The following is a 12657-nucleotide window of genomic DNA, read 5'->3' as shown; positions in this document are numbered from 1 at the left end:
GGATCTGCTCCGGGTTTCCGTCAGAGCCATCCAGAACTCTGAAGGAGCGATCCAAGGGGCTGAACCTATGGGGGCGGGGGGAGGGTTGGGTCTCGTACGTTGGGGAGTCCTGGCTGGCTCTGTCTGAAACCCAGAGTGGATGCACAGCCTTGCGGGCATCGGAGCCACCAGCCTCCACTGAAAAGCGGAGCCTGTTTACGGGAGGCATCAAATCCGGAGAGAGAAAGTTTCACCCTTCCCGCCCCGAGGCTCCCCCCGCCCCACGGGAGCGGATGGGGATGGGCTTTGGCGAGGCTTGGATCCTGCAACAAGTGGATCTCGGGGAGGGTCGCGTGTCCGTGTGTCAGGAGCAGCAGGACGAGAGCCCACCCCACGCCTCCGCGCTGCTCGATGCCTTCCATTCTTCTCCTGGATCTCCCTCGCCGTTGCCCTCCTTTTCTCACGTGCAGGCCGCGGAATGCCCGCAAGGGGGCGGCGCGCACGTGAGAACGCCCCCGTCCCCTTCTCCTCCCGCCCTCCTCGCCCGGATGGAAGAGGTTCGTGCGAGGTGAGGAGGGGCTTCGGTTGCCCCTTCTCTGCAGGAAGACTCATCGCTCCTCCTGCTGCTGCGGGAAAAGTGAGGGCGGACCCCCCCCCCCCCGTTTCCTTCCAGGGAAAAGCGCGCACGGAGACACGCGCGCGGGCACGAAACGCAGCGCTCAGCTGGCAGAGGCCGGGCACATCCGAGGTGGCGGGTGGGACGCGCTCCTTCTGCTTTCCCCCCCTCGGGCGTGTGAAGCGGGGCATGACCCAGCAGGCGTGCTTTGGGGGATGGATTCCCGGACGGTCAGATTCATCTGCTGCCTCTGGACGCTCGTCGTCGGTGTCCCTCTTTCCCAAGGTAGGACAGAGCCCCCTCGCCCCCCACCCCGCCATCACCGCCACCGGCGGGATGCCCTGATGATCACGCACTATCCCGGGGGATGCTCGTGCTGCGAATTTGGGCCACATCGCTGCTGCCTCGGAAGGGCTGCGGACGGTCGCGGACACCCAGCGCGAGCCGAAGCGTGCCTCCTTGGAAGTAAGCCCCACTGCTTTCTGCGCGAGGCTCCCAAGTAAGGCTGCCATCCTGTAACCATTTTCCTGGGACACGCAGCACGATCTTATAACCATTTTCCTGGGAGTCAGTCCCATCGAGCGCAATGGCACTTACTTCTGAGTAGGCGTGTATAGGATTGTGCTCTTCGGTCCCTTAAACTCAGTGGGACGTTCTTCTGAGAAAGCATGTAGAGGATGGCGCTGCCAGTAGGCAAAAACTGGGTTTTCTGTCTTTGGGTAGAGAATGTTTTCCTTTGATTCTCTGCTCTCTTAATACACTTTGGGAGCAAATGTTTCTTTAAGAGTTTTGTTCTGTTCTGCTCCCATTCCATATGTGTGCAAGCGGTGCGCCTGGGAGTGCGTGCGGGGGTGTGTGTGTGTGTGTAAAGGAGCTGCTTGTATATTCACACCATCTAGATTCAAGTACTGTTAACAGTGTAACCTACACAGAGAGAGGCTGATCTGAATTAACCCCATTTTCTCTATTTAGTAAAACAGCTGTTACATATAACCTCCATTAGAAAACGAATAACTTGGTTTTTTTATACATATTGTCAATTTAAAAAAAAAAGAAGAGGTGTGGGAGTTGTGAATTAATTTATTAACTTGCAACTCCCAAAGTGGAAACAGTTCTAAAGACATGGTACATTTTCTCCCAACCTGAGTATTATTTTTAAACAGAGCAAAGCAGTTGTGAATATCACTGGAAAGCTTTTCTACTGGAAGTTTCTTCCAACTACAAATAATAAATGAATCACAATGCACTGAACTATTCTCTGTGCCTGTGCTCTCCAATACCACCACCCCGCAGCTCAGCAACTTGTTTTCTTTATATGCTGTACTTTGTTTCTGGTTAAGGTCACTACCAGTGGGTAAATATACGTTGAGATTAAGGCTTTCGCCAAGCTGGTAAAGTGCCAGCTGAGTTTGAACATTCACCATATGCAAGAACATGAAACACGGGTTCGATATAACTGTTTCTCTTTCAGTTATGTTGTGCAAAAATGTCATATACTATATTTATTTTTTGGACATGATCCAGTCAGAGTTCAGCAGTCTTTAAGTCCTGTTTATTTCAGTGGGACAGTTATAAATACACATGCTTAACTCTGCCACTGAAATCAGTGGGGCTTAAAAATGCTGAACTTTTATTGTATCACAGGCTGCAACTCCTATACACATGAACTCGGGAGTACGTCTCATTTAACAATTTTCGGAGTAGACATGAATAGGATAGTACTATCAATATTCTGATTTTTTAGTGTGTCTGTGTGCGCGCGCACATGTCCGTGCACAAATGCACACACACACACACACACACACACACACAAAGAAAGAAAGAAGAACACAACATTATAACGTTTGGTTCTGTTAGATGTATATTATTTTACACCTGAATTCACTGTCTTTGTGATCAGCTATGAATATTGGTCTGCAGTAACTGAACTCCTGAGCAAAAGAAATAAATTAGCCCAGATATAGCCATGTCCGAAATAAATAAGGCTGCAATCCTATACATGTTTAGACAGAAAAAAAGGCCTACAACTCCCGATTGGAGAACGCTGGGAATTGTAGGCCTTTTTTCTGTCTAAACATGCATAGGATTGCAGCCTAAATCGTATATATTATGAACAAAATTTGGTTGATGGTCCTGGTCTATGCGTGGTGTTAGGATCATACTGTTTTGATATAGTCAAGATCTGGTATGATATTTCCCAGTTTCATACAGCAGAAGCCCATGCATATTTACTTAGAACTAAGTCCCAGGGAGTTCAACAGGACTGGATGCCAAGTAAGTGTTCAATCCTGTGTTATGTTTACTCAGTTGTAAGCCCCACTGTGTTTAGCAAGGCCTACTCCAAGCTATGTGTGCATAGGATTGCAGCCCTTACATCTGAGTAAACATGCACAGGATCTGCACCCCATGTTTTTATTTAGTTGCACATGGGCATTGTATTCCAGAAAATTAGCAACGTAGTGAGCTTCTATTAATCTTTGCTTGTCTCAACTAGTTTAACCAGATGAGTTTTTCCTGGTGAAATACCCTTGTTGGGTATTTCAGTCTTTCTGCTGTGGAATATTTGTCAGTCTTTCTGCTGTGGAATATTTGGAAACCAAGTCATTGTAGGGCTGGTAGAAGCCCTTTTGCATGTACAGCTTGCACTTCGATCCTAAATACACGACCTTAGGAGTAAATTCCTGTTGAAATTCATGGGACGTATTTCCAAATGAAAGTTTCAAGTAGAATAATACCATCCAGAGCGTCAGTGTGTGAAGTTAGACAGGTTTCGTCACACACGGATCACATCTTGAAATGACATGGGGATGTTCATAATTCAGAAGTTTCTATCGGTGGAAGCTGGTGGCTGTGAAGTCAGTGGAGCGGTGAATCTGCTCCAGGTTTCAGTCACAACCAAGCAGAACTCTAAAGGAGCTATCCAAGGTGATTGCACCCAGAGTGGAATCAATGCCCCACTGACATCAGAGCCACCAGCCTCCACTGGGTTCTATCATATTTTGTTTGCAGTTCTGAGACTTGTTATAAGTGAACCAGCAACAAAATGTTGCAGCGTGGAGTGCTGCTGTTTAGGATTCCAGCCTCTCAGTTCCACTTCCACTCCCCCCGCACCATTCTCAATCTCCCCAACCCCAGCAATCAACATTCTGTGGCCACTTTGCACGCCCAGTCTTTTGGGGGGATGTTTTTGATTCTCCCCCACCCCCCTTTTAGGGTTTTTCTAAATATATTTTTGTATTTCTGCAGGACTTGGGGTTCCCTCAAGCCTGCTGATACCTCCGTCTTGTTCACAGGTGGTGCTATTTTGCCTACATACGCAATGCCACTCACAGCCTGGACATTAGAAATAGAGAGAATTTATTTTAAAAGTATAAATTCAATATACTTGTGAAAATTATGCATACGTTTTTCATTAAGAATTGGGTTGCTAATGAAATGTTTCCATTGGTAATATTACCATTTTGAGCTGGGTTCCTCATGCTAAAACGTAATAAGGATGTTCTGTTTCGTAAGAACTTTTGAAATATAATGTTGTAAACATTATTATTTTAGGAGTTGATTGCAAACCTGGTTGTCATCCAGTAAATGGATTTTGTGAAGTTTCAAGTGAATGCAGGTAAATTAACCACCAGCATTTTTGCCAGAGAGAGATGCATTTTGTTTCAATTAAGCATGCTTTCATTTTCTTTAGTTTTCATCTAACAGGAGCCTAAGAATAATTAGTCTGAAAAACATGATTCAGTAACAGATGCTTTAATTAGAAATGGATGATAATTTTATCCACACTTGAATTATAGTTTTAGCAATGAACATTTAAAAAACAACATGGTAGCTTATTAGTAAAATATGTGATATAAAAGGTTACCCAACACAATAAAGCAACAATAATTGCAGTAATAAAAGTTGCTATAGAGAAAGAAATGCACGATGCTTTTAAAAAATGTTGTCACTTGGCGTTAAATAAGACACAATGATTTTGAAATTCCATTGAAACGTTTGGGGGTTTACCTCCAAGTATGGACATTGGCGAAATCTGTAATGGATTCAAATGAATTCAGTTTTCTCTGAATCCAACCTCCAGATTCTGCAGGTGGTCCAGCTTTTTCCAAGTCACATGGATTCCGTGGACTTGTGGATCGGTTTTTCACTTGGGAGGGGCAAATTGTGCTAATGTGCATTAACTAATGCACATTTGCATAAGTGTGCATCTGCACTAATGAGAATTAATGCAAGTAGAACGCGATTCTGGTTTTAAAAAAAATCTGATTCCATCAGTGAGGAGATGATGGAACGAAAGTCACCTGACAATCCACAGAACATAGGCGGAACGGACTGAACAAAATCCATACACCCCTATCTCCAAGTATATGTGTTTAGATCTTGACCCTTGATTCAGTACTGAATGTGGCCAGCGCTGCCGCATGGAATCTCATTAGAGCAGAAGTAATTGAACTGATGAGCTGCTTGGAGAGAGGAGTACAAGGAACTAATCCAGGCCTTCATGAACTCCCCCTTAAACGGCTGAACAAAACTATTACCCGTTGTCATAAAGGGCTTCACATGATAGCTGGATCGTTCTTCATACAAGCAGGAACCTGTGCATGTAAGCAGGCTTCTCTCCATGTATAGCAGAGATGGGGAACTTCCAGGCTGCGGGCTAGAAGTTCCCGGCCCACAGGAACTTCTGGCCCACAGGGGTGCCCCATTCACTTTTCCACTTCACCTTGCCAGTTTCTCTCCCAGGCTCCTCCCCCTCTCCTGGGCCCTGCCCAGTGCTCAGCACTAGTGAAAGGTAGCTAGTGAAGGCAGTCCCTTTCTCCATGCAGAGAGAGGCACAGACTCATTACAGGAGCACAGGAAGCTACCTTATACTGAGTCAAACCATTGGTCCATCTAGAGCAATATTGTCAACACTGACTGGCAGCAGTTCTCCAGGGCTTTGGGCAGGATTCTGTCCTAGCTAGCAACGTTGGAGACATCCACAATGGAACCAAATGAGTTTGGATTTTGATGAATCTGACCCACGGATTCTGCAGCAGATGGCTTTTCCCTTGTCGGGTGGATTCCCAAAATGCACATTTTCCCCTTAGGATAACGCATGAAAATGAGCATTTGAGGGGAAATTGTGCATTTGGGGGGGATTTGCGCATTTTCGCACATTCAAATTGCTGCAAATTCAGACATTTTTTAAAAACTGATTCTGTCAGTGGGCGAATGACAGAATGAAAGGTGCCTGACAATTCGCCAAACATGATGGATTTTACACAGTCCACACATCCTGGCGCCACCTGGAGATGCCGGGGATAAAGCCTGGGACCTTCTGTGTGCAAAGCATGTGCTCTGCCACTCAGCTACAGTTCTTCCCTGTCAAATCAAGCCGTTCAGTTAATCAGTCTTAGGTTTGAAAGCTCATCTATTATAGTTTCCGCATTTTACAGATGAGATCTTAGTCTGGCCTGTTATCTGCTCTTACCTCCTTCTTTCTTTGTTAGATGTCAGCCTGGCTGGCAAGGCCCTTTCTGTGATCAGTGTATACCTTTCCCTGGTTGTGTGCATGGAACCTGCGCCAAACCGTGGCAGTGCATGTGCGAAGAAGGATGGATCGGCAGCCTCTGCGACACAGGTTTGCACACAGTTTCCTTTCTGGGTGGAAGAGAAGAAGACCCAGATGCGTTGGACCGTACAGTTACAGCTCCATCTGGTGTTGAAGATCTGCATTTATTTTAATAGCGCTTCCTCTTTCTGTTTTTGCAATGGAAATGGCTTATTGCTATTCAGATGATCAGACGTCTGGATAAACAGACGGTCGAAACTCCTGGTGTTTTTTTAAAATTAGAAGCAGCTGTGGACTCCCCAGATTGGTGCAAGGCAGTGATGCTGGGGGATTTAAACAGGAGATCTGTGCTCAGATCTCTTTGTTAAAAAACAAAATGGAAAAGCAGCTGTGCCAGTGGGGTGGATGAATTGGATGAATTGCATTGGGGCATCAGAGCCAGGGGAGAAGATGTTTTAAGCTACCCTTGTGCTGTTTCGCTGTTCACAATCAAGCCCTGTCCCCAAAGCTGCTATTGGCAGGGTGCAGGGGAAAAGGTATCCATAACTTGTTACCAGTGAAACATTACCAGTGGAACTGGGGCTCAGTGGAGGCTGCTAGCTCCAATGTCAGTAGGCCGGTGAATCCACTCTAAAGGAGTCCTGACTGGTTCTGATGGAAACCCGGAGGGGATTCACCATCCCACTCACATCGCAGCCACCAGCCTTCACTGGTGGGGCTAATCGAAGGTTGATTGATATCAGCAATCCTGCCTCCTTCCATATGAGCCCGTAGGGATGTCAGAGAAATCCGCAGTGGAACCAAATGACTTCGGATCTTCATGAATCCGACCTGCAAATTCTGCAGTGAACTGGCTTTTCCCCTGTTGGGCAGATTCTGTGGACTTGCAGACCAGTTTCTCTAACTTTTCTGGATTTTGCACAAGTTTCGTTGTAGAGATATATGCAAAATAAAAAAAAAACAACGGACAAAAATGTGCATTTCCCTCATAGGCTAAGGCATGAAAATGTGCATTTGGGAGGATTTGCGCATTTTTGCATGTGCAGATTCAGAAACAAAAAAACATCCAATTCCATCGATGGGTGGACAGGACAATGGAATGAAAGGCGCCTGACAATCTGCAAAACACAGACGGAACAGATTTTACACAGTCAATGCATCCCTACCTGCCCATAATCTGCAGTCTTCATCTCAGGCTATGTGCTATGTCCCACAAACAAGAGAGGCCAAGGTAGAGGCACACATGGCAGGGCTTTTTCTGTCCCTTCTTCCCCACAACAGAGGCAGCCATGCCACAGAATCAATGTATAAACTAGGTCCAATGAACAGTGAATAGAATTAATCAACGATGTAGTGGAACCACAAGGTCCAAGTGGCAGGATGGTTTGATTACCAGGGACAATGACAACATCTGCCACCCTCATCCCCTCAGGATTCCCTGTTCCCTCTGACCTTAGCTGCAATCCTCACAGTAGGTGGGAGGGACATGGATTTTCCCAGCAACAATATATTGTTGTAAGTTATCCTGGTTCTAATGCAAAGGGTGGCTTGGGTTGGCTAGGTCTTGAATAGGTAATTAAGACCCATTAGCTTTACAAATGAATTGCAACGGTCTTATAATATTATTATTAATAATAATAACAATAACAACAATTTGATTTCTATCCTACCCTTCCTCACAAGGGGCCCAGGGCAATGGTTCAACAAAATTGCCTCAGTTTTTTTACTCTTTTGGAGGCATGGGTCTGAGGACCATCACAGCAGCCCAGTTCACAAGTAATGAGAAGCCATTGTGGGTGAATTCTTGTCATGCTGCAATTTTGAATATTTGGGGCATGGCAGGGGCGCATCCTAGCTTTTCGTTACGTGTGAACCCAATGAGGGTGGGTTGTTGGGGTGGTTGACAAGCCACCCAGGACCCATGGGCCATTTTTGACTTGTGGATGGCTTCTCAACTACCCCAACAGCCCACCCTCCCTGGGTTTGCACGTAATGAGAAATGATGGCTTGCCCCCAACATGCCCCAAATCTTTAAAATGGTGGCTGTTGCCGCGAGAAGAAGTCCCATGGGGAAATTAACCCACAGTGGCTTCTTGTTACATGCAAATGAGGTCAATGAGCTCAAACATCTCTCAAACTTTACCGCTACACAAATGGAATTAATGTTCAGCTGCTACTCAGCCCTGTTGAAACAAAGTGGTCATTGCTCATCCTAACTTTCTTTGCAGAGCTGCTGTAATAAGATAAGGGTACATATGGAGATGTCCTTGAGCCCTTGGGGTTGGGTGGAAAATAAATTTTATAATTCGCCCTACTTTAGGGAGGGGAGGACCCATTTCACAGTGATAGAACATAAGCTTTGGATGTATAACATCGCAGGTCAACCCTTGACACTAGTATATAGGTTACACCCATTGGGGAGGGACTGTAGCTCAGTGGTAGAGCAGAGGTTTGCCCAGAGTAGGTCCCACATTCAATTCCTGCTGTCTCCAGTTTAGAAAGGAGCAGGTGAGATGAAAGACTTCTACCAGAGAGCCTGGAGAGCTGTTACCAGGCAATGCAGGGCTAGGTGGACAAAGAAGCCATCTAGAATTCAGCTTCCTTTATTCCTTGTCATCTCCAATTAAAAGATATGGGTAGAAGTGTTAGGAAAGAATGCTAGTTGAGGGCTTAAAAGCCACTCTCTATAGAAGGCAATATTCAGCTAGATGGACCAATGGTCTTAGTAAACCTGCATGTCATCCTAAGAAGAATATGTGTTCTTGTTTTTGTTGTTGTTGCTACAGATGTTCATCCCTGCTCTTCTAAACCATGTACAAATAACTCAACCACTTGCATAGAAACAGGCAATGGTGGATATGTTTGTTTGTGTGCTCAAGGATATACAGGACAAAGCTGCCATGTAAAAAAGGGACCCTGTATCATTAACGGGTAAGTATGGATAAACTTTGTCCATTTCTGCTCTGATTCTTCTTGCCATTGCCATCTTTTCTGAGGCTAACATAGGAGTGCAGAACCTCAGGCCTAGGTTCCCAATCTGGCCCTGCGGGGTTCTCCAGAAGGCCATGCCCCTTCCCCTGGCTCCACCCCCTTTCCCCCAACCACCAATTATTTGGTGGTTTCCCAGCTGTTTTGCAATTTTCCCCTCAATCTAAAATACGTAAATCATAGAAGAGTAGGGTTGGAAGGGGCCAATAAGACCACAGAATCCAACCCCCTGCTCAGTGCAGGAATCCATGTCAAAACATCCCTGACAGGTGGCTGTCCAGCCTCATCTTGAATGCCTCCAGTCTGGAAGAGCACACTACCTCCCTAGGTAATTGGTTCCATTGTCATATTGTTTTAACAGTCAGGAAGTTTTTCCTGATGTTCAGCCGGAATCTGGCTTTCTGTAACTTGAGCCCAATATTCTGCATCCTGCATTCTGGGATGATCGAGAAGAGATCTTGGCCTTCCTCTCTGTGACAACCTTTCAAGTACTTGAAGAGCGCTATTATCTCTTCTCAAAACTAAACATGCCTAGTTCTTTCAGTCTCTCCCCATAGAGAGACTCTCCTCTCTCCTTTGTTTCCAGTGCCCTGATCATCTTCGTTGCCCTCCTCTGAACCTTTTCCAGTTTGTCTGCATCCTCAAGAAGAGTCCTAACCAGTGCTGAGTAGAGGGGAACTGGTACTTCATGTGATAGCCTTGCTTCCTGGGAGAAAGAGCTTTAAGCCAAAATATGCTGGCATTTTTGGCCCCACCCCTTTGGCCCTGCCCACCACTGGAATATAGCCTACTAGCACGTCTCTGGAACGGGATGTGACCCTCAGGCTGGAAGAGGTTCTGCACCCCTGGGCTAACCTACAAGTGTTGGCATAGTGCCAAAGGAGACATCGCAGGAGCATCCATATTTGTTTATTCACATTCACATGCCTGCCCCAGTCATCTCTTAAATAGCAGGTAGGTCTGATTTTTTCAACAAAAGGAGTGTGTGGGTGAGGGAGGGCAAACCCACCTTATCTCCCCACATTCTATCACTCCAGGCACTTTTCTCCCCAGCCCAGTTTCAGAGCTAGGCTGAGCAGAAAGAACCAGATGCCTGTGGAAATGAAGTGGAGGTGGGAAAGGTTCAACTCCCTCAACCTTCTGATGAAAAAGTAGATGCTTGTCCCCTTCTTTTTGTGTGAGTGTGGAATGGAGTTTTCTCTCGAACCAGTCTGACACTCTAACCACCACACAACATGGCATTAGTTCACAATGTGATGCTCTCATTGGGTTAATGAGAGCCAGTGTGGTGTATGGGTTAGAGTGTTGGACTGGGACCCAGGAGATCTGGGTTCGAGTGCCCACCCCTCACTTGGCCATGAAGTTCACTGGGTGACTTTGGGCCAGTCATAGACCCTCAGCCTACCCTACTTCACAGGATTCTTGAGAGGATAAAATGGAGAGAGGAGGAGGACCATATAAGCCACCTTGGATTCTTTGCAAGAAGGAGAAGGGTGGGAAATAAAGAAATTAATTAATGGGGTTAAAATGGGATGGAGGTCATTGTGAACCACCCTGAGAGCTCAGGGTAGGGCAGGAACTCAATCTAAAGCGGCGGCGGAGGGGCGGGAATAACTTCCACTTTATTAATAGACTTCTTTCTCCTGTTGTGTTAAACTGCAGTTCTCCTTGCCAGAACGGAGGCACCTGTGTGGATGCTGGTTTTGCCCCTCACGCCTCCTGTCTGTGCCTTCCGGGGTTTACTGGACACTTTTGTGAAATTGATCTTGATGACTGCGAGCCGAACCCATGCAGAAATGGAGGCACATGTGTGGAAAGCGACAGGGGCTTCCGCTGCCGTTGCCCTGCTGGCTACAGAGGCACGTTGTGTGGCAGCCACACCGTGGCATGTGCTAGCGCCCCGTGTGAAAATGGCGGGACATGTCACGAGCACCCCGGCAGAGGGTTTAGGTGCGTGTGCAAGCCGCGTTTTCTTGGGGTCACCTGTGCTTCTTCCAGCAGAAACACAAGTGTGAATGTGGAAGCTCGACACAGGCAGAATCACCATCTGCGCCCGAAAACTCACCACAACCCTGTTCACCTGCAAGAACGGGAAATCTTGACCATCAAAGAGACCATTGAAAACAGGCAGCCCTTTCTCAGCAAGAGCCAGGTGATCTGCTTCATGGTTCTTGGCTTGCTTACGTGTCTGGTTGTGCTGGGGACCACCGGGATTATATTCTTCTCCAAGTTTGAAATGTGGCTAGCAAACGCCCGATACAGCCAGCTGGTGCGCAAGGAGAGGGACAGCTTCTTGAAGGCGAACGATGGTGAGAATCTTCCGGTCAATATCATCTTTCCAGAGAAGATCTAACTGACTAAGAAATAAGGACTTCCACAGCCATCTAGTCTCCTGTCCAGAATGTTACATTTAGCAATGACACGCTGAGATTGTGTCGTCCGCTTTTCTTGTGCAGGTGGCTGGCTTTTGATTTTTGCTCATGAAAACATTTGGGACCAGTTGATGAAGAAGAAAGAGACCCTATTTGTGCCACCCAGAGAAACTTTCACTCCCCTAATACGTGGGCGCGCACGCACATGCGCACACACACACACACACACATATGTGCGCTCACACATTTGAATCGTTTTGTGTAAACCCATGAAACTTAATTTAGATTACAGTCCTATGTTCACTGAACCTGGGAGTAAATTCCATTGAACTCAATGGGGCTTACATCTGAGTAGGCACATATAGGATTGGACTGCTGATTTATTTTTATTTTATTTTTTTAAGTTAGACCAACCTTTCTTCAGTAAGAGAATTGTTGTCGTTGTGCTTTGCAGCATGCTTGGCAATCGTGATACTTTCAAATCACTTTCCATTGCTTATTTTTAATAAACAGTAATTAAGGGCTATATGGATTTATCTCTTTTCAGGGGTGTTTGTTATCCTTTATCAACCTGACATTGACTTTGAACTGGTTCAGACATTGCCAGGCTTATGCTCCAATCCAATTCAAATGGTGAAAGGGCATCTTCCCTTCAACCACACCACACACATAAAGACAACCAGTCATGCTGGATCATCAGACCCATGGTCCTTCCAGTCCAGCATCCTATTTCCTACAGTGGCCAACCAGCTGCCTCTGGGAAACCCACAAGCAGAACATGAAGTTGATGGCTCTCTTCTCTAGCTGTTCCCCAGAACCTGATGTTCGGTGGCATACAGCCTCCAAACCTGGTAGATGCAGTGATCGACCATAATCGTGTTTAGCATTTGCAGCATGCTTGTAAGCACTTCATATGCATTATCTATTTGTTATTCTTACAACAGCCCTGTAAGAAAAGTCAGTATTATTATCCCCCATTATTTCAGATGGGGATAGGGGGACTGAGGCCACGAGAGAGTGGCCAAGTGAATTCATGACTGAGGCCAAATAATCGAATCAGGGGACTTCCTGATTCATACCCCAGTCCCTTGGCCTACACCAGCTCTCAACCTTTGAGCAATAAGGTAACTGTTCTCATTGTACTTTGA

At 46.3% G+C, this 12657-nt stretch overlaps 1 protein-coding gene across 1 annotated transcript; it reads left to right on the top strand.

Annotated features, from left to right (window-relative positions):
* The first annotated feature begins 650 nt into the window (after window positions 1-650).
* On the top strand, window positions 651-12044 carry DLK1 (delta like non-canonical Notch ligand 1). The gene is made up of 5 exons (XM_084826719.1): window positions 651-880; window positions 4148-4211; window positions 6088-6218; window positions 8936-9080; window positions 10800-12044. The coding sequence occupies exons 1-5, from the start codon at window positions 811-813 to the stop codon at window positions 11488-11490; spliced, it is 1101 nt and encodes a 366-aa protein (XP_084682845.1). The 5' UTR covers window positions 651-810; the 3' UTR covers window positions 11491-12044.
* The last annotated feature ends 613 nt before the right edge of the window (window positions 12045-12657 follow it).

Source organism: Heloderma suspectum, chromosome 1 (assembly GCF_057233095.1).
Source record: "Heloderma suspectum isolate Gila_16-S chromosome 1, 16-S_ref, whole genome shotgun sequence".
NCBI lineage: Eukaryota > Metazoa > Chordata > Lepidosauria > Squamata > Helodermatidae > Heloderma > Heloderma suspectum.
This window is presented reverse-complemented; position numbering and strand designations above follow the sequence as displayed.

Coding starts and splice junctions, on each gene's coding strand:
- DLK1 (XM_084826719.1), top strand. CDS start 811: ATGGATTCCCGGACGGTCAGATTCATCTGCTGCCTCTGGACGCTCGTC. Junction 6,219..8,935: donor CGGCAGCCTCTGCGACACAG/GTTTGCACACAG, acceptor TTGTTGCTACAG/ATGTTCATCCCTGCTCTTCT. Junction 9,081..10,799: donor GGACCCTGTATCATTAACGG/GTAAGTATGGAT, acceptor GTTAAACTGCAG/TTCTCCTTGCCAGAACGGAG.